At 31.3% G+C, this 23,443-nt stretch overlaps 1 protein-coding gene across 4 annotated transcripts; it reads right to left on the reverse strand.

The window, feature by feature from the left end:
- Nucleotides 1–2,320: 2,320 nt before the first annotated feature.
- On the reverse strand, nucleotides 2,321–19,892 carry LOC114121930 (ionotropic receptor 40a). 4 transcript variants are annotated; one of them, XM_027984442.2, is made up of 16 exons: nucleotides 19,316–19,892; nucleotides 19,021–19,218; nucleotides 16,887–16,987; nucleotides 14,559–14,654; nucleotides 14,351–14,487; nucleotides 13,341–13,512; nucleotides 12,592–12,695; nucleotides 12,400–12,493; nucleotides 11,531–11,689; nucleotides 10,251–10,395; nucleotides 7,574–7,702; nucleotides 7,204–7,304; nucleotides 6,833–6,992; nucleotides 4,062–4,158; nucleotides 2,949–3,187; nucleotides 2,321–2,774 (listed from the first exon to the last, which is right to left on the reverse strand). In XM_027984442.2, exons 1-16 carry the CDS (start codon nucleotides 19,425–19,427, stop codon nucleotides 2,635–2,637), a joined length of 2,184 nt encoding a protein of 727 aa, XP_027840243.2. In that variant the 5' UTR covers nucleotides 19,428–19,892; the 3' UTR covers nucleotides 2,321–2,634. The 4 variants fall into 4 exon arrangements, with proteins under 4 accessions (XP_027840243.2, XP_050062823.1, XP_050062824.1 ...); XM_050206866.1 differs by lacking the exon at nucleotides 7,574–7,702; XM_050206867.1 differs by lacking the exon at nucleotides 19,021–19,218 and having other exon boundaries at nucleotides 19,316–19,890.
- Between the last annotated feature and the right edge of the window lie 3,551 nt (nucleotides 19,893–23,443).

Below are 23,443 nucleotides of genomic sequence, written 5' to 3' on the forward strand. Positions count from 1 at the left end.
ACTGTAGACTTGGTTTAAGTGCGTATTCTTTGTAAAAGAAAAAATTACTTGTTCAATGTTCATAGTAAAAAAAAATAATGTATTACTTTGTAGTTTATCATTCGGCAACGCTCAAGAAGGCTAATTACTTATCCTTTCTATATTATTTATAAATCGTAATTATATTATCTACTGTGTTTTAAAATTTATCAAAAACGTACGTTAAGCCAACGAACAAACGGCCTAGACACGAAGCGACTGATATTTACGGATTTTACATTAAATCTACGATGCAAGTTATACAACGTACGACAGGTTTATTATACATTAGGAAAATAATGATATAATTACTATACATTTCTATTTATTATAACGCCATATAAATAATTATTAAAATGTTATTACTCTATTAATTCATGACTATAATATATAAATGATCGCGTGCGTTGCAGTCGACGTATGATAATTGTCGTTAAAAAAATAATTTCTTTTTTTTTAATTATTATTTTACACCAATCTCATTTACCTGGAAGTACATACTAAAGTATAGACGAGTAGACAACGTCACGTTATATACATTACTGTAGGTCGATTGGTACAGGTGTGTTTATTTTATAAGCAATCAGTATAAGTAAAAACTGAAAATTATACAAACATAATGTTGTATGCAAAATGTTTTATTTTGATTAAGTAACCAGCACGCTTTGCATTAGGTAAAGTACAATATTGATGTGTTACATACGCTTTGAATACATTTTCAATATTAAACGAAAAAATACTTTTAAATATCGTTAGAGAGAGCAAGTGAAAACGTTTTCAAATGTAGAAAATGTGTTATAAAGAAAAATAAAAGATACACAAATCCTAAAAAATATCGTCAGACGATCGCCCGATTTTCCGTTCTCATATACGTAATACATATATGTATATGGTGTACGGATATATATATATACAAACATTTATATAGAACGTAAATAATATATATGATACATCGTATACGTGGAAAACTATTGGACGTTTGTCGTCCCACCGTGACACGTCGCGTCGACCTATAATTTAAGCCCGTTAGACTTTCATCCCCCAACGGATCACCGGCTTTCGCCCTAGGACAGTAGGATCAATCGTATATATATATATATATATATAATAATGTTTTTATTGAATGTCACCAATTCAAGACGTCTAATAAAAACATCAAGAGCATAATATATTGCGGTTTGAGAATTGGTATACATACGGGTTATTCTGTCTCGGTACTGTCCACAATTTAAGATTAAATTACTACTTCCCAAAGCCTGTCGACAGACCTTTAAATCACAATGAAATCACATGCGTATTTACTCCTGAAATAACGTTCATAGTGTAATTTTTAAACGTCAATCCATGTGTAATCCAGGACGGAGAAAACTCAATACAATATACATATATTACACATTATTAGTTTTTTTCGAGACTGAATATTCTATGGTAATTTATATTAAGTTCGTATTTATATACACTGTTTGATCCCCATCGAAATCCGTAAACACAGGACATTCAATAGACAGGTGCTTTGCAGGCTGTCTACAATTTAGTATTTACAATAACGTATAAGTTTAGTAAAAGTATAGTTAATATAAAATATATTACATCATATTTATTTTAATGTTCGATAGTTCTGCTCGTGTTAGTTTCTTGCGGGTTGAACGACTTGAATATTACGATAAATAATTTATAAACAATGTATAAACAATTTGGCCGAACAGTGAACTTTCACACTCTGAACGGACCAAAATTACTAATTCAATTACAAACCACTGAAATGAATAATAAACCACGATGGTGTATACGTAGACAAGTTATTAAATAATTTTAATAATTTTTGTAAGATTTAAATTGTTTTCTATTAAAAATAATTTTACACTTGGGAAACGAAAAATTATGTTTTTTTTTTAATATATTTTAAAATATGACAAGTAGTATGCGAAATATTGTCTAAAACTCAAAATATGCTTTGCAAACATGTAAAATAATTTTTTCTATGAATTGTGTAATTCTATAAATTATACACATTTTTTATCACGTCGAGCTTCATAAACCCAATCAATATAATACTTAAAAAAATCGAAAATTCGCTCTCTACGATATATAGCATAACAATTTATAAATAATAATAATATAGATGTATAGATAAAAAATAAATACCCACTTACCTGCAGAGTTACATAAAATCGATCATGTCAACAGATACAGCCTGTCAAACGTTTTGTACTATAACAGATCAAGATAAATTGGACATGCATATCATCCTATTTGTTTTGTATAATAATTCCTTATGGGAAATAAAAAAACAAGACAAAAATACTACTTATATTTAATAATACTGTTGGTATAATGTATTATGTAAATATTTTATTCAAGACAGTAACTTCATACATCTTATACTCATCCTATATAAAATAATTTATTTTTCTATATATAAAGAGCTATTAAAGCTATTTATTTATTTATTATTTTATTACGTATAATAATATATTGTAGGTATGTGTCGTGTATGAGAAATGCACACTAAACAGTTTAATACTTTAATATACCTTTATGTATATAAGCAACTATGAGTTAACGTCGCTAAATGTGCCGAAAATAATTTTCACTAAGGAAATTTTAAAACCGTTTTCATTCTTTTAAATCGTATAATCTGTTTTGGAATTTGATGGGCGCTTTTTGTTTGTAGATGAATGGAGTTTTGACACGTTTTATTCGTTTGGCGTTTTTCAACTTGTCATGCGACCTCATCTCGATCAATAGCAAAAACCCTGATGAAAAAAAAGTCGATTAGTGTTTCATGTAAGTACACGAGACATACAGATATTATTTTTTATCGTGCGGAAATAGTAGTAAAATGTGTGATTACTGCGATTATTATACATATTATTAATTATTATAATATTACGATTAGGTGTCTATGGGTAACTATAATTATTGCACACCTGCCAAAATCGAACCGATCGCTAGTACGTAAAACGCTCCTTGTAAAGTTTTCATGGACATTGCTATTGTCAACTGTTTATCGTCGTCTTCTTGTCGAGGTTCTGATCCTTCCAGCACGGGCTCTATGACCACGGACGTCGCATCGAATTTTTCCGATCCCATCAGTTTGTCGTTGAGTTTCTGATATTCTTCCTCGGTAATTTTTGTTAAAATACCACCCTCAAATAATCGCATCAACCTAAATTATATTTGATATTATAATTGTGTCATATCCAAAGCGTATTTTATTCAAATATTTATTATCGGCACACGTTTTTTATCCGATTTATATTAAAGATATTATCTAACAAGGTATCTAAGTATACAGCTTTTGGGCATTATGTTATAAATTGGGTGTTCAATTTAACGTAAGGCATTTAATATTTTAGAAAACAGTAAAATATTTTTTAAAATATTTATTTTACATAATTTTAATAATTCGTTAAAAAACAACATTTTCTACTATTTTTTTTATCGTAATCACTTTTAAGTTTTTACTATTTTGAACCACTATTCAACATAGGTACAATTTTAATTTGATATTTCCAGGCAGAATATTATTAAAAACATTTGGATTTATTAAAATGAAATTCGGAAAAGTATTTTATTTCATAGTGTTCTAAGTATAACACTTATAACTTTAGATGTTAATTTTTGATTAGTGTAGCAGTAGTTCAACAATTTACTCTTTACCATTCCACGATATACAAGATTAATAATTCTATTTCGTTCATCTAAGATTCTAAACTTCGAATACTTTAACTTAAAAATTTGATTTTTATAAATAGAAGTACTTTAAAAAATATCATTTTTATAAACGTCAATAGTTTTGGAAATAATTGAGTATCTTGTTAAATGGATAACTTATACACATGTTGCTTTTATATATACACAAGACTGAGTCCACGAGAATAAAGTAATTGTTCTGATTATCCGTCACAGGTAAAACGTCAAAACTTCATTCACTCATACTGCAGTGTAATGCGGCATTGTGACTACGATAAATGAATTAATTTAATGAGTGTATTATACGAACGCGTTTAAAACGTATAAATGAAAAATGTTATTATTACACGTCGTCAAAATTATCTCTGTAAGGGCACGCTCGTTGAAAGGCAATAGCTGAATATCTCGTGTTTAGCTTTTCGCTCAGATGAAAATGTTGGGCACCTGCGTAAAAACAAAAACATATTATAGTTATGAATTTTATACGAGTAGTTACATGCATATACATCGTGTAATTTATACGTGTAAAAACGTCATGATATAGGTATAGGAATTTTAGGGAGAGCTCTTAAAAAATCCATTATTATGAGTTATGACCAAAAGTACAAAAAAATATTAAAGTACCTACCTATAGAACATAGGTTACAATAATATGTTTTTATTAAATGTAAATTATAAATTTACACTATAAACTATACACCGTACGTTATGTACTCGCAAAAAAGTATATTTGTGAGGAATTTTAAAAACAACTAATAAAATGGTAAATAAAAAAAAAATACGAAATTAAAATCAGTACTGAATTTATCATAAATTATTATAAATATAAAACGAGTAATAATAATTGTTTTTAAATTCATTATTTTTATGTGTTTAGACAATTTTTTTCATATTAACGATACACAAAAAAATAAAAGCTCCGTGACACAGAGAAGAGAGAGTCTTTTATATCGTATTTGGGTAAATTTGGTTTTTCGACTGTAACACTATGACTATGTAAGCCGGGTGTAATACGATTGAGGACGCTTTACCTTTTTCCCAACACGATTACGGACTGCCATTATGTGTTTTGTACCCTAAAAATCACATGATTGTGGCACAATTTAGTGTAACGTTATAAAGTTTGGCGACGCAATCTACCGAGACCATAGATTATCGACTTCATGATAGTTTTAACGTATGGATAAAGGATATCTCATGTAAGGACTAAGGAGTGACTATTCCACGGTTTAAGATATACGATATACCTACTGCAATCTACTAATCTACATGTTATGTATATTTTCAACCGTGAAGAACATAATATCAATGATAATAATAATTCTAATACAAATATAAACGATGATAAATGATTATTAATGTATAATAACATTGACGTCATGTTTCAACAAAGTCTAGAATTGATTGAAATGATTACAAAAAAAAAGTTTAATATCAAAAACTATAGTGTTAGAGATGTTGTACAAATTAAATTAGGAAGTGCTCAATATTATATACATTTAAATTTATATTTTTACCCTCTGTAATGATACCTAATTGTTTTTAAATATTGTATAACATGACTTTGTAATTTTTATAATTATTATTAATCATTTTATTAATGCTTATTTAATCAACTCGAAATTCTTACATTATCGAAGTATTATTTATAATTTAGGCACAATTTTTTCACCGTCGTGTCGTTTTCGTGCCATGGCCCGTTTTGCAATCTTGATTTAACACACAAGTTTGAATTCTTATTTTCAAATATTATTACGTGAATAGTTTTAAAAATATACGTTTAATGCTAGAGTATGGTTTTTCTATATATCATACGCGCAGTCACACAGACACGACTGTAGGTTATTTACGAATTACGTTTTACATTTTGTGCCGTTAGCGGAAATGGTTATGTGGTGATCATATAGTATAAATCTAACTGTAGACAATTCTGAAATATGATCATACAATATGGGCTATGTAGCATACTAGCATGTAACGATTAGTGTCTAGAGAATAGCTAACAAATAGGCTTTACTGAAATGTTTTAACTTTGATCAATCGCATTAACTATACCTATATCCTCATGTCTGCTTGTGAACGTACTTTTTCGTATGTGAAACGAATAAAAAATGTTTAAAAGCATTTTTCGGTAGATAATAATTCATCGAATTTGAGTGTTATATCAATAGAAAAAAGTGATGCTAAATTATTAGATATATAGATGAAGTTATTACGTCTATTATTGATACTTTTTAAAATTCCTTGGCAATCGTTGAATCATTTTAAAATAACCATTAATTGCTCAATTATGATGATTTAGTTATACAGTAGTGTAACATGAGTTATACAACTATTTTACTTTATAATAATTTACTAGTTATGGTTTGCTGTAATAAATCAATGTATTTTGAATTATTTAATTTGAAATAAATATGTGTTAAATTTATAATAATTATTAAATAAAGAAAAATATCAGTTTGCTATTTTATTTATTATTATTTTTTTTAATATGTATTTCATGGATAACTAACTTGACTGCAGCGTCCCGAAACTCCTGGTGTCCACACGTCCACTGAGTCTCGATGGTGCGATCAGGATTAAAGACCTCGAGATATTATAGATCATAGATTTGATTTTATTACAAAGGTATCGTACTCAGATACAGAGTGTCTCAAGTTAAAGGGGAGTTCAGACCTTGGACGACAGTATTGTGAATCCTTCCCCATTTGTGTCACTATCGTGTGACTGTGCCCGCCCTATATATGTTGGCTTCCTTTTATCCTGCCCTAGAAAAGACCTGGTGTCGCCACTGCGCTGTAATCGTCCGCAATCGTGTACTTAAAAAGGTCGACTCGATAAGAACACTAAGAATCGTCCGCAATCGTGTACCACAGCATCACTGACCGGTATGTAGGTATAATCGAGTGGTTGCGATTTTCGCGCGAAACGGTCGAGGGGCGCGTGGGGCGTCCTCTTAACGCAGCAGTGATCGCTTCATTATTAAACGTTAATCGTTATTGCACATCTACGCGTCGTGCTTAATTATGTCTGTAGCGGATTTAATACCTTCGTTAAACAGTGCAGTGAATAATAATATTCATTCGTCGCGTGTCACATATAATTGTTGGTGTCTTACCAAATCGTTTGATATCGTAGTAGAACGTCTCTCGACCTCCTATAACGGCGTAATTCTTGTTGTCCCTGACTAATTGCATTCCTTTCTCGGTAGACCCTATTAGATATTCTCGTTGACGCGTCACGAGCTGTGACAACTCTTCGTATACTCCAGTGCCGTTCTAAACGTTTCGCCCGGTTAAGTACGCAATTGATATAAATATGTATAATATTATGTGTGCACATGTGTGTCACCGTGTATACACATTTTAATTAATCGTTAGGTGGGCAACATATATAAGTATACACGATAATATATTTATATTGCAGTCGGGTATATGCATTTAAAGTGCGTACATATTATTTATAATATAAAATAATGCATATTCTTACTTCCAACATCGCTTGCGAAGCGCTTTGGACTTCGACCAACAGTTGAAGGCCGGAGTCACGCATAGCTTCCGACAGCTCGTTTAATGTATTGATAGGCGGTTCTGTCAACGACAAAAGTGATAAAAGGATTATTTGTAGACATTAAACATGACGTATTTCAGCTACAATACTGCGGGAGCGCATTTCGTTATTCTTTCGGATAAAATAATATTTATACATAATTATATTATTTTATAGTTTTATAATAATCATATTTTATACCTATATATTATTAAATAAAATATAAATTTACTTATTATACGGTAAATTTTTCAAATTCAAAACTATGGTCATAGTCATAAAAAAAGGAATTAAAAATACGAGTAATTACCTTTTGGTGGTCTTGCTAATATTGACGTTAGACTAGCTGAATACATGTCACCAATCACGTATGTAACCGATAACATTAATAAACCAGCCACAAATCGGATTTTATTATTTTCCGATGGAATAATTGCAGCTGTTAAGATGTTATCAATTAATCAATCAATAGTTAGACAATGTTATAAAAAATATTAAGAACGTTATGATAATGTGTTTCAGTAAAGCGAAAGGAAAGACTATCGAAAACCGCTGAAAATGTTTGATGAGGAAGTGGTTTTTAAATTTAAACTATTTAAAGTATTTGGGTATTTAGTTAAAAGCTCGCGGGTGTTTTTATTATTATCGAGTTAATAATTAGGTTAATTGCTATAGGTAAATATTGTTAAGTGATTAAATCATTTTTCTCAAAGTACCTCTTAGAAGTTAGAACTAAAGCCGCATTTATCATTTTAACGCACAAGGGCTAAATTAATTTTCCGTCCTCCTTCAACAAGGGTTTCAGCCATACATAACTATTGTCGTTAAGCAATTCGTAGATATTATAAATGTATATTCTATTAAAATATTCACGTATACGCTATACCAACAGCAAGTTCAAAGAGTGATTTCAATCTATGAATACTATTTTTAATTCAATCAATAAATAACTTTGCTTACCTTTGTTAATAAAGTTTTAGACTTATCACTTAAACAATATATACCTAGCTACCTATAATATATAATGCTTATAAAAAAAAAAAATATAACAATTAATTAATAACCTCTGTTAATGCGTTTCTATCATTGTCACTGCTCACTGGTATACATGTAGCGTAGCTAGACAAATATTTTTTATTTTTTTTTTCGGGGGAGGGGGGGATTAACGGGCTATAACCCTCGGGGCTATGACACTGCTGATAAAATAATAACAATTTATAATTATCATTCTATAATCATAATCATACGTATGATAATATAGACCAAAGTCCCAAGATATATGTTAATAGAACTCTTTTATTATACACTTATCTGTACACCGCAGAAAATATACCAGCAGATAAGAAGATAGGTCCAATGTCATCTTTTATATTATATACATAATTATGATTACATGACGATCAAAATCATTTAAACGTCATTCACATAATCAAATGTAAAAGTAATTTGTATAACTTATATATGTATATAGATAATGCAATGCAGTAAAATGAATAACTATCAAAATCTTATTTAAGTTTAAAAATAAATTTTCATCATTGATTTGTTTACATTTAATGAAAATATAATCATGCAGAGTAATTGGCTCTTTTGGACACCCCTAAATGTGCCACTGCTTAGTATTTATATTATATTTTATTCAAGCCATGATATGTATAGTCATAGACCAACCTGCAGAGGTAAACTGTTATTTAAAAACAATGAGGTATAGTGGGTAATCCGACAATTATTGTTGTTTTCTAAAATAAATTTCTATTGACATTTTAAACAGGCCCGCGGGGACGCTGTAAACCCTTCACTACACTATACACCGCACTAAACTATTGATATTTAAATCAGTTTGACAAGGATACGTAGTATTTATTAAATTACTATAATGTATACAATGTACATATAAATACATTATGTAGAGAATTACGTCAACGATTTGAAGATAATTTTTTTATATTTTTATTTTACGCTCAGGTTCAATTATTATAAGTTTTTTTTTTTTTTGTTAAAAAGAAAAAAGTTAGAAATTGTTGGCCGATCATACGCTGTCTACGATATTATTGTCAGAGAAACGTTTTCATTCGGAAAAGTGTATATTAAATGTTCCTTTCACGTGTTTAAAACGAAATACGATGACTGTAGGGCAATATGTATTATAATAGTTATTCTTTTGTGCCGCTTTATGTTCAAATTTTGCACTTCATTTTTATTACTTTCATTGAACGCTCACGTACGTATCAACCAAACACCTATATATAATGTGTATGTGTGTGTGTAACTGTCAACGTCAAGTAGACATCCACGCCGATAAGTGACAATAAGACGTTGAAACGGAATCGACTAATATATATCTATATGGAGACAGTTAGTATCTTTGACTGGTTTCTTAACCTCTCAGTAAATTATGTCTTTAAAAACTTTGACGGATACTTATATGTACTTTAATTTATTTAAAATTTAATAAATTATGTTTAAAAACGCCAGGTTTTATGTTGTACTGCACATTTTTTTAAAATTATTGTACACGAAAACAGCTAAAATATTATATTATTATGTATAATGCCATGCAGATTATTATAATATGATCGCTACAAAATATAATATAATATGATAATATAATGCCAATGATATGTATAAAATGATGGGCATACCGTTTTTGATCAAACCGAAAAGTTTATTATTTACTTTGTGTTATAGGTAGGTATATACTATATACGCTTAGAAAAGTATGAAAAATACAAATATTATGATATGTATATTATATTTGTTTAGCTCAAAAAAGGGTATGATTTTGGTCAAAAAGGATCTCGCTTACAAAATGATGTAATAAATTTATTTATGTTTATACAATATATGGGTTGTAAAAATGGTTATAGGTTTACCACCAAAGATTGACTTCTATTAAATGTAAGCATACAAATAAACTGACACGGTGATGAGTGCATAATAAATAAGGTAAAATATATAATTTCATAATAGTTAATGTAATACATTACCCTGTTGTAAAAACACCGTAACAGACCACCACACGCATTTCCAATATAACATAGATTTTCCTTGGGGATGGCCATCAGTCGTGTCGACCAATATGTAAAGTATTGGACCGGAAAAAATTACTGTGATCAATAACAATGGCCAGACCTAAACAATCCAAGTATATATATGAGTAGAATGTAGATACTATATGTATGTTATGATGGAAAAAATAAAAATTTTGTTCGTCTACATTATATACTATAGTTATGGGTAGTTGTGGATTCGTTTTACTAATCACCGATGTACAAAGCATGGTAAAAAATATGTTAACAACATTTTTCACTATAATGTGGTTCAGTGTTCATTGTATAAATATAATAAAATAAATCAATTTTATTAAGGCGTGGTACCAAGCCTAAAGTTTTCTGTGGTGTAGACAATTCGTTTCCTCTCCTTAAAGTTTGCTTTAGCCCCATCCTATTTTTTTGGTTAAAATAAACCTTAAAATATTATATTATAACCACATAGTAGTACACAACTAGTATAGTAATAAAATATAGCCATATATATAAATAAATAATAATATAATAATAATAATATTTATATAATATATAAATATATTCAATATTGTATTTATCTCATATTGTGTTTGTTTCAGAATATTCAGATAAAAAATTTCTAATATTTTGGTTATTTAAATTTTTATATAATATAAATTAATACAATACATTTTTCTGATAATTTCAATGTATCAAAATCAAGATTTGAAGGAGTAGTTTTTGAGTTATTTAATTTTGTGTAATAACAATAATAGGCTTATGATAATGGATTTAGAAGACATGGGGGCTATGATTACTTGAACATTTTTGTAATTAATATTAATCTATTACAATTTATAAAAACGTCACTGTATAATAAACACTAAATCCAATATTACTCTATTATATATTATTGTAAAATCATTTTTAAAGACAATTATCCTTACCATAAACATTTTAATAACTGAAATACTATTCCTTCGAATATTGAATTAGGCAGATAACATTTTTTTTTAAAAAACTAACTACTTAATAGTTAACAGTAAAAATGAGAGGGAAATTTCTCAAGTAGGACGAAATTTGAAAATATGATCTTTTAAGTTTTTATTTAAAAATTCTAATTATTACAATTTGAATAAATTTATTATTAAATTGAAAAAATTGGGTTAAATATGCTTGATGAATTATCCTGTATAATAGAAGAAATACAACTTGTATACTAACATTATATTTACCATATTATAATATGATGTATAACTTACCGACCAATGAAATGGTCTTATGAGTGAAAATGCTTCGTTTAAACGCCCAGGAGCGTGTGTCAAGAAAGCTTCATTGTCGACTAATGTAAGGAATGAAAAATCTACAACCAAGTTGCGCTCGTATGTTATAGATAAATCTCCGACGAACCAATCTGCTTCCTTTGGTATTCAATAATTTTATAATTATAATATTTTGTTGGATGTTAGATTATTAAGACTTAAGAGAACGTCACACAAATCATCTAGTTTGTTATCTTTGTCTTTCGCGTGGATAAGTAATATAACAAAAACTAAGCTTACATATTATAATCTTGATAAGACTGTGTTTTATAGTCAAAACGTAATATAGTGTACCTATGTATAACATCACGATTCACACATTACTGATGTAAGTATCTACTATACTGTTAAAAAATAATACTCCTATCAACACCGATATGAGAAATTAAAAACAGACTATAGGTAGTACTTGTCTGTTCCTGGGATATTCTATATTTGATACGCCGCTTGTTTTACAATTTTATTTTTATAAGCTATTTGAAATTATAAAATATAATATTTCAATATTTTTAAAATTAGTTTTTAATATCAATTAATAAGTTATTAATACTCTTTAAAATGTAAAATTTAGTTATAATTTATTTTGTCATAATTATCCACAGTCAAATTGTATTAACTTTGAACGACAAAAATAACAAACTTAAATTGTATGGTAGATATTTGGATCAAAGTATGAAACAACAATTTTCTTTTCTGGGAAAGTATATAATAGTTTTAATTATAAATAATTTATATATTATCTCTACTCTTATATGACATTAATAATTTAAAAAAAAATATATTTTATAATAACTATTTATTGTACATACCCTTTGCCATATTAAACCTAATACTCCTTGCATGGATGACCCTTGATCGAGTCCTGAACCTTGTGTACGATCGGGAGGATCGATATATTTGAATCTGTATATAAAATGACATCATAATAATTGTTAGTAAAATATATTATCGTATTATCAACGATTTTAATTATTGTAGAAAACGTTTGATTGAATATATACTGAAAATGTAGCTTGTCAGCCAATAGATTTATGAGTTTATCGTCTCGTCCACCCTCTACTCGGAAACTGTCGTTCAGATATTCGACGAAAGTCCACGGTGGCTTCTATGAATAAAACATAACTAATTAAAACAGTTTTTATATTATACAGGAATAAATTGAAAAACAGTGAGCAGACCGAGCAAATAATTGGGTAGCTGCAAATTTATACTTCGTATTTGTATGGAAAAAATCTATTTAAAATCAAAGTTGTTTATTAAAAGGAACGTGCAATTTGATTTGTTATTATTTCATGTATTAACAAATAATACCTACACAGCTACATGCAATGTGAACTGCAAATTACAAGTTAAAATGCAACATGAGTTAGGTATATAGTTTGAAATGTATAGCCTGCTTATTTATATTGCTTTATTTTTAAGTATTGAATATTTTACATTTTTAATTAATGAAACCTCTACACGTTTATAATATCGTGCTGTGATTTATCCTCTGTAGATCACGCAATAATCCTCAATGATCAATACAAGTTAAAAATTAAAAATTATCTATATGTACGTCGTTTAAATGTATAAGAACCGCGAAGAAATTACATATTTCTACTACATATTAATATACACACTCGTGATACTGTTATTAAGGTAGTACATTTGTAATGTCTTAGTGAATTTATATTCTAATAAATATTCTAATTTCTGTGTATGTCATGTGATGGCTTTTGTATAATTTTAGTTTATTTATAACTCGTACATGTAAAACTGGAACGTTAAAATATCTGCCTTCGAAGTTCTTGTACACTCGTTTGGGTGGCGGTAACAGCGGAAACCTCACCAACCCATCCATTGCTGACCACCAATTTACCATTTTCAGTGTCGATCCGTATCCGGGTCTGGCGCTGGCCTGACTGTAATAAATCTGGTAGCTAAATCGCATTAACAGAGATATTTATTGTAGATTAGTCTGCGACGAATCGAATGAATATCACGATACGTAGGTATGCGATTCAAGATATTATATTATGGTTAAAATTATATATCTATAGGTTTAAACCTACAGTGGCGTGGCGAAGAGCTATAGGGATAACCGAGAGGCGGTCGATTCTGGGTTTTTTATGGGTGGTGGGTGGGTGGATAATGGCCAACGAATAATGATTTAGTATTTATACTACTACGATATAGGTAGGTAGTTAAAAATATAACAGTAAATGCGTTTATATTAGGTTTTGAGTGGGTGGGTTGATGCACCTTGGTGAAATATTGGACTATATAGCTTCTGAAAAATTACAAGTTCGTCACGCCATTGCAGGTTTAATCCTAACACTATATTATATTATATTCGTACGAGATAAAATATTTAGGTGATTATATTATATACGAGCTATAGGTACTGCGTGCGTGAGAAAAACACGCCGATTTTCTATACTAACGAGCGTTTAAATTAAATTAACACTGTGCTGTACGCATATATACATGTAATATGTATATAATATGCCGTACGACGCGATTGCAGTGTCAGGGGACGAGATCCCTAAATTTATTTTTCAATTTTATTGCAATAACTCCGCTGCGCGCCGCCCATTAGATAATGTGCGTCTTGGGAAAAAGTTATGTCGTTGATATCTTTCTCCTTGGCATCGCCCGTCCGAACGGTCGGGGGTCTCTGCAGTTACCCGAAAGTCGGAGCGGTCGTAGGGTGCGGAAGAACTACTGGTGTAACGATATTGTTATTATTATTATTGATGAGAGGACTGCCACACTCACAATCCCGGTCTGGGGCTGGTGATGACGCACACGCGCATCGCTTCCAATATATCGGTCTTGAACGTTCGGCTGACGGGCGACCGTAACCATAAGAACACGTACACGACGTTCCGGGACATCAAGTTACTTCTCCGGATCTGTGTGAAAAACACGGAAAATTATCTGTCACGGTGTAAACGGCGACAAAATATTTGTATGTGTGTATTACTGCCGACAGCAAGTTTTCCATGAGCGAAGACGTCGATAGTACTATGTAAGACGTGTGATGTCCGTCGGTCACTGCACGGCGGATATCGATCAACAGCTATAGATTTTAAAACAATAAACTATTGTTTATATACGTTTTCAATTTATATTGTACGTATATTTTAAACACGAAACTAAGTGTAAGTATAAGTATATAACGCTATCGGGATTGATTAGAAAAAAAGACACAATGATAATAATATATATATATATGTAATTATACATTTAAAATGTAGTGTACTATATAATAACAAAGACATTTATCATTCTTATATTATTGTATATTATTACTTGCGGGCAATAATAACATAGAAGCATGTTTAATATCAATAATTAGCCATCCACTCAAGTATTGCGTTTATATAAGTATTTTAGTACGTATTATTATATTATATACGATGCACGCGGATAGCTTGTTGTTTGGAGGGCAATTATATTATATTGTTTTATTAAAGTGATGAATAACGATATAATACTTTGAATTGTAGGTACCACACTACCAAACATTTTAAACTGGGTCAATAGGATAATGAATATTCATTAATATAATAAAAAATATATGTATGTACATTGTATAGTGTATACGATATATAGATACGTCGAGTTATTTTAGTAACATTACGATAAAAACAAACACAATGGAAATCATTCATTATACTACAATAAACAATTTAATCTAATGAAAATACACATATATTTTATTGTATATATAATTTATTTTTTTTTTTGCACACTTGGCATGAATATAGGGTATGGTATATATATAGTATATAGGGTGATTCACCGAGCACAATCACTCACATTTTTTTTTTGTTTGATAACACATTTATATTTAAATTTCTGATTTTTAGAAGTTTTAAGTACAATGCTACACAATATTTTCAAATACTCTGCAGAATTTGTATACTTGTACCATTTAAAGGATTGTTTTATATCAATGTGAACGTCTGTTTACAAATCAAAATCATTATTTTTTTGTAAATCGTCAAGTAGATTTTTTTTCAAAAAAATACAGATTTATATTAATCGAAATTTGAACGAGGATTTTCTGATTTATTGAACCTAATGTATTTTAAGAATGATATAAAATACATGAGGTCTTTGAAAATTATAGTAATTAATATTAATATAATATGTATCAGAATTAGAGTATAACACTATAACTTAATTATTAAACTAAATATTATATATATTTTTGATTTGACATTTTATTGTTCTTAGAAGGTACATATAAAGTTTAGTAACTCGGAAATTACTCGTTTGAATTTCGATACATAGGTAAATCCAACAACAGTTTAAAAAATATACGTGCTAAATAGTTAACAGCAAAAAAACGTGGTTTTAACTTTTGAAAAAAAAGTATGTCTCATTAAAATATGTAAAAAATTTATCTAAAAATAAATTCTCAGTCTCAGACTCTTAGAATATAGGTACTTAATAATTTCAAAAATATTCATATAGCTATATAGTATAAATGTATTATTCTAGGATTCAAGTGGATGACCAAGACTGATGAATAACCTGTTTACATAATAAGAGTACTGTGTCTGTAACATTCATTTATATAAAAATCAGACATTATAAATATATACACTACAGAGTTTACTGACTTAAAATCAACACCACTTCTTTGAAATTGTTATGTATTATTAAAATAATACATAGCATTCATCATAAATACGAGCAAATTCAAAGAAACGTTTGATGACCATACTGTAAATCACTTAGTGAATTAATAATTAATTAAAATATACAAACGAATAAACGGTATTAGAATTTTAAACCTACACACTTGTCTCTCTGGTGATAATAATCTCTTGTAATAATGGGATAAAAGGAATATAAATCCTTCAATATGAATAACTAATATCCTAATTAGGACGGCGTACCATGTTACATATAATATTATTAGTATACCTATTACTTATTGTGGTGAAATCGGGCACGTTAGAGTAATTTTAGCAGGTGAATATTGTTGTAGTAGCAAGTTCATTTGGCATAGTATAAGATGTTTTGGCGCACTTATCTTAAGGGTAAATTAGGATGAAAAGTTTTTTAAAGTTTATTTTTCGACGAAAACAAACCGTTTATAAATGTGTATACTGTATATAGTACAAAAAAGTACTAATAGATTATTATAATCTAGTAGGTACTTAATATGTACTACTAGATAATACACATAATCGATAAGCTAAAATGATGCCCTTTTTCGTCTAGGCGGCATTCCCCATATAGTTTCTATTCACCCTATATGTGTATATATTATTTAGTGTACATAATATAATGTTACCGATTGTACGTGATCCTCGGTCAATAAAGCATGGTGAGTCGTCGTTACACCCCTTCCGTGTAGGGACTTAATTGTATTACTCAGGAAATCGGCAGCAGCATCTTTATGAATAAATATACAGTTTTATAAACACATAATATTAAAGAGATTAAAAGTTACTACATTATGCGAAAATAATATAATTATGTAATGCTGCTATCATACTAAAATTATTCGTTTATATAATATATTTTATAATTTAATGTCTCCGGTGATTATAATATTCATTGTTTTATAATGTTTATTCGTAGGAGTGTTTCTATATATTATAATATGTAATTAATATGAATATTGATAATTAATTAAATTAAACTTTAGGAATAGCGTCGCGAACATAAAAAATAAAACACTCGTATCGCCGAATTTTAATCCAATAGGGATTAAAAATATTATCATATTTTATAAGTCTGTTTACAACTTGTTTAAATAATAATAACATATCACCGAAAAATGAATAGGTATTATTATACAACCACTTATTAGTATCACCCTCTAAAACTACTTGTTTAACGTTATCGTAACAAAATAATGATGTTAAATATTATTACAAGGCGAGACTTGCGTGCGTCTGCATACAATTCGATCTTAATCACTTCGTAGGTCATAGGAGCCATACATATTTTAGAATACTTAATAATATCACTGTTTTACACCGCTTTACCACGGCATATATTATAATAAGTGATTTTAGATTGAATAAATCCTTGAATGTACATTACACAGCGTGATACGCCGAGCATGTTCACCTCTTTTGTTTTTTTCAATATTACAGTTATTCAAAATTTGATTTTTGAAATTTTTGAATATACCTACTTCGAGACAATATTTTCAGCATTCTCGCCATTTTTTACACTATTTATAAGGAGTATTGTTCGGAGAAGCAAAGTTTTTTTTTTCAAACGAAAACTACCTATTTTATTGAAAATTATGTAGCAGATCGATTTTTTGAAAATTTCAACGTATCAAATCAAATTTTTAACGAGTTGTTTTTGAATTATTTAACTTAGTACTAATAGGGATAATATGAGTAGATCCATGATAATATGGGTTTGGAAAATATGAAGGCCAAAGTTATTTAATATTTTGGTAATTAATATTAATTTATCAACATTTATAATTTGTACAAAAATGGCCCAATTATAATAAACAGTAACTTAAGGTATAAATATATAAAATTAAAATATAAGGGAGTTCTCATTAAAAAAAAAAAAAACAAAACAGAAGCTTGTATCGCTATAGGACACTATACTAAGTAGTACAAAAATCTCATGGATTCGAAAATATGGTATTTAAGTATATATTATTTTAAACGTTGAGAAAATCAGAATTCGAATAAATCCATTGTTAAATGAAAGGGGGTGTACATGCTTTTTGAATCAAACTGTGCAGTAGATTGTAAAATAATAAAATTATCTTTCAATAACAACTGCAGACAAACTTGAAAACAGTAGAATAAAGTTTTTGCGTTCCAAGATAATATTAATGTTTTTCTAAAGATGGGTATTTCTATATAATGCGGCGGGGAAAACACGAGGCGCCTAATGATTGGCGATATTTCGTGCTCATAATCCCGACGTCGATTATGAGAGGAAATAAATGTGGCACGTTCAAGTGTTCTGCAGCCCTGCAGGTAATGGATAAAAATAAAAACTTGAGCTATTATAGTCTTTAACACTAGATAATATATGATATTTAACGAAAAAATTAAATCGTGTTCTAAATAGTAAATCGAAATCGAAAAATAATGCCCTAAAAAGTAAACATTCGAAACACACGGACTGTATAAGATACGTATATAGACTATATAGATACGGTTAGCGTTAATGACTATACGTGGTGGAATGAATTACACGCTCGCTTAGCATAACATCACGTATATCGTAAAAAAGCACAATAACGTCGAAAAACACGAATTCGGGCTCTAAAACGAATTGCAGTTCATCATAATACAAAACGAATATTATATATAATCGCGGACAGCTGATGACTTCCATCATATAGTGTTAGATTATTATTGTACTGAACTTATCGTTACAAAGTTCGGTATGGTATAGAAACGTGGGTTGACAGTACACATAATATATATTTAGCGTACTCTCGACGCCCGAATGAACGGCCAAAGTGCAGTCGACCGTCATGGCCTCGACGATGTCGCGGATCGCGTTCGTCAAGTTCCCGTAATCGAGGTCGCGCCACCCGCCGCCGCCGCCGACGACGTCGCCGACGACCGTTCGCCGCCTTTGACGACGCCAAATGTTCGAGTGGTCGTGTCGTTCCGGAGTCGCCATCGTCGCTGCGGGCACGAGACGACATTTATTATTGTTTTACACATTAACCGACGACAACGGCACACCGAACACAGTACTCTGCACACACCGCGGTATACTTACCCAGCACGGCTACCGTTAAAACGAGCGAGCACCTCCACCGTCGTGCCGTGGTCATGTCTCCACCAAAAGTGAAGTGTGCGTGTGCGGTTTCTCTCTGTTCGCCGCCGCTCATCTTTTTCACTCGACGACGACGGGTGTTGTTGTAAACCGATGATCGACATCGCCGCCACCGCGCCGCGCAAGTCTACGCGGCCCTTAGCGCGAGGCACGTACATATTTCATTGCGACCCCTATTACCGTGTCACGGATACAAATATCATAAAAAACAATAACACTCGTGAAACGAGAGCGCCCACCCCGCCAAAAACGTATAAATAAATAAAATGTAAAGTCCGCGCGCGCGGAATATCATTGTGTTGCACACGTCCCGTACACACGCTGCGGTGCACATATATCGGCTATGTAGCTCGAGCGCACGCCACGTCTATAACACGACGTACACAGCAGACTAGTTAAATACCTGTCATTTATAATATAATAATGTTTGTGCGCGAGGTTAAATATCGCCTGCAGTCTGTCGGTATTATATTGTACGCGTTATTGATATTAAATATATATAATATGTATAATGGCCGTGAGTCCAGCGAGCCGTCGTCGTGTACACGCGTTGTTTCAATAACCGCGGTTTATACACACATAGGTATATACGGTTATTAATAATTATATATTTTCAGTTTTTCCTCGTTTGAAAACACCGTCGTACACGCGCGCGCGTGTATCGCATGTACATCGATAGACCACGTCAAAGTCGTCATTACGTATATGATGCGATAAACTGCAGAGTGCAGACCATATTGTTATAATATGACACGAAAAAGAATATTAAAAGCTCCCTCACATCATGTGCAGCAGGGTAACTTATATGATAATTCCGACCACTCGATAACGCGTAGGCGCTTCGTCTCATCGTCATTTCAGCAGCCGCGTGTTCCGATCGTGTTCACGTCTCCGAACTTTTTTCGCGTTTTCATTTCGAAAAAGCGACGGCGCTCGCATTTCGGCGGCGTCTCTCGGCGAGTATATATCCGTGCACATGATAATTACGTAAATGGGTACCTATATACATATATATACAGTAGTAAAATAGTATACGCGGTGTATATATATTTTGAATAAATATATATTATTAAAATATAAACTCTGGCTTTTAGGCGTGGTCACGATTTCGTGATCCGAAGCGACGTTGTGCGATTTCATTCTCTTTTCTTTTTTTCCCAGCACATCGGTCCGCGTATTCCTATTACACACGTATACGCAGGCGTATGTACACATCATTATTATTATACGCGTATATATTATATATATGTAAAAAGTATCTCGACGCACACAGAAATGCCACACGAAAATTACCGTATCAACCTATACATATATGCATGTACGCCAATGCGAGTGTGCGTATATATAATAAGTAATAACAATGTATAACACAATAGTATAGAGAGAAATATGTGTAACACGACACGAATTCGTCGTACGCCGAGTGCGTTTGTGTGAGTGCGAGTACGATATATATATACATATTGTATGCCACGAGCACAGAAAAAAAAGCGTTGGCGGTGATATAACTTTGGTCGCTGCAATGCGACGGGGTAGGTGTGAGGGAGGTGACGGTGGGGAAGTGTGCGTGTGTGTGTGTGCGGTATAGGGGAGGGGTGAGAGGCAATAATCTCGTGATTTGTTATATTTCGTGGTTTTCGCGCGCGTGTAAGGGGATGGTTTTTTTTGTGCGAGCACGCACGTCCCTTCTATTTCAGTTCTATATATACCACCACACCTCAACGTCTGTACGTGTACATATACAATGCAACGCTATTCTATATATATATTATAATAGTGAGATTTCCCGCAGTCATATTATTATTATTATTATTACTATTATTACTATTACAGTATAGAAACTCGCCCTTCGTCTGATGACGTAGGTGTATATATATAGTACTTAGGTATATATACCTATCTACCGATATATATATATACAGTACAAAGTAGTCGGTCACCCACCGCCCTCGCCGAGGTGCGCGTGTTTCACGCAAACGAATAGTAATAATAATAATAGTAATAATAATCATGTTATAGGTAGGTACTGTTAATATAATATATATATAATATATAGTAATATCCCATCCACCGTCGTAGTCGTCGTCGCCGCACAGACTGCTGCTGCTGCTGCTGCTGCCGATACTAATGAGTTTTCCCTCTCCGTCATTTTCCACGTTTCGCGCACGCGTACTGTTGCAAAAACGCGTGACAAAATTAATATGAACACAGGTATACAATAATATGTATATGCGCATTATTATTATGTAATAGCCGTGTAAGAATTATTGCGTTGCCTACAAACAGGCCCACCCGCCCACTCGTCACTAGTCCATCAGACCGCAGACCACTCGGGCTCAGGTTTTTTTTTCTTTTTTTTACCCCTCGAACAATATACAATAATATATAATGGTCTATGAGCGTATATTGCGTAGGATATACGTTTATATGTTTATTCGTTCATCGACACTTTGTTTTCTCTCTATATACGCATATAATAATATAGGCACAATGTATAGGTATTATAATACGCGCACATTATCAAGAGATCGAGTGGGCTCGATAAGTCGCCCAACGTTTTTTCGATGAAACATAATATACACAACAAGCACACATACTATTATGTATACCTACACCTAGCTATATAGGAAGTATCCTGCATATTATACTTACGAATAATTTGTAGCCGCGGTTTTCGCCCACCTCCCTTCCCACCGCGACTGGATTCAAATCGATGTCATTAAAATGTATTCACAGTATTATATTTATACGCCAGACCCGATTATAAAATATGTATATAATATTATAATACGAGTATACGTATGGGTATACGGATGAGACGAGAGACGACGGAATCGTATAATAATATGTTAGATTATACAATAGTTGTCTAGTAAGGAAAAAAATTAGCATCTTATCCTTTACACAATGTAATGTATGTTGTATACATTATATATATATTATTGCAGCAGGTACGAAGCACACAAAAGCGTGTGTATAATTATACTATTTTCACTGCGGGTAGTTGTCGGGAAATTTTCTTTTCCATCGCCGAGGAGGTCGTTTCGAATTATTACCATTTCAACTTTAATTATACCGCAGAAATACGCAGTACCTACGTACCTATACATATACATATATATATATATATATATATACGAGCACGTGCATATTATAATAATTGAACGACGTCTGCCATCACAGCGGCGGCGGTGCAACTATACAGTTTTCTTCGATTGCACCGCTCATAAATTATGTACAATATATGTACGTATATACATAAATGCATGTAACATGGTGGCCACTCTCGTACGACGTATACCTATGTGCATTCGTGTATAATATATAATATGTGTGTAGTGTACGATTATTAATCGTATACCGCACATATGGTACGAGCAGTGTGTTATAGTAAAATGGCTTCTGAAACTGTTATAACGTATTATTCACAGATAGGTACAGCGTCATAATACACTAATTGCTGGGTGCAGCATCTGAATACGATTTTCTCGTACACCTATATGTATAATAAGCGATGCGGTCTCTCGCAGCATCCACCACCACCACCACCTTTAATCTATGTACGTATATTTATATATATACGTGAAAAAAAAATCTAATGAGAATAACAACAATAATAATAATAAAACAACGCGCGGTAAAACGTTTCAGCGACCGAGTGCGTACCTATATAGTTGTGCGCATGTACACGGACTGCGTATAGTGATGTATATAATATTATGTAATTACTAATTAGGAGACAGACCGCCGAATGGTCGTAGGGAATATTATACGATGTACATACGGCGGCGGGATTAAAAACCGATTAAAATGATTGCCGGTTGCTGCGCGTCACATATTTATACATACCTACACACAGACACACATAATATAACGTTACAAGTGCTGGCCGAGAGGTCTGCAGCGCTGATGGGTTATGGATGGCCGAATGGTATAGGTAGATAGGTACGTCCCACGGATGTGTAATTATATTACACTGCACAGCACTCACTCGGAGAGAGAATAAAAACAAAGAAATAAAAAAAAAAATTAAACAAAAATAAATATAGTTTGATTTCTAAGTGTGTGTGT

Source organism: Aphis gossypii, chromosome X (genome assembly GCF_020184175.1).
Source record: "Aphis gossypii isolate Hap1 chromosome X, ASM2018417v2, whole genome shotgun sequence".
NCBI classification, from domain to species: Eukaryota; Metazoa; Arthropoda; class Insecta; order Hemiptera; family Aphididae; genus Aphis; species Aphis gossypii.

What these genes read in the sequence shown, in the direction of transcription:
- LOC114121930 (XM_027984442.2), bottom strand. Translation starts at nt 19,427, where the DNA reads ATGAGCGGCGGCGAACAGAGAGAAACCGCACACGCACACTTCACTTTT. An exon ending in TGGAAAACTTGCTGTCGGCA is followed by an intron (nt 14,488 to 14,558) that starts GTAATACACACA and finishes TTTTTCACACAG; the next exon opens with ATCCGGAGAAGTAACTTGAT. An exon ending in ATTAGCAAGACCACCAAAAG is followed by an intron (nt 7,305 to 7,573) that starts GTAATTACTCGT and finishes TGTCGTTGACAG; the next exon opens with AACCGCCTATCAATACATTA.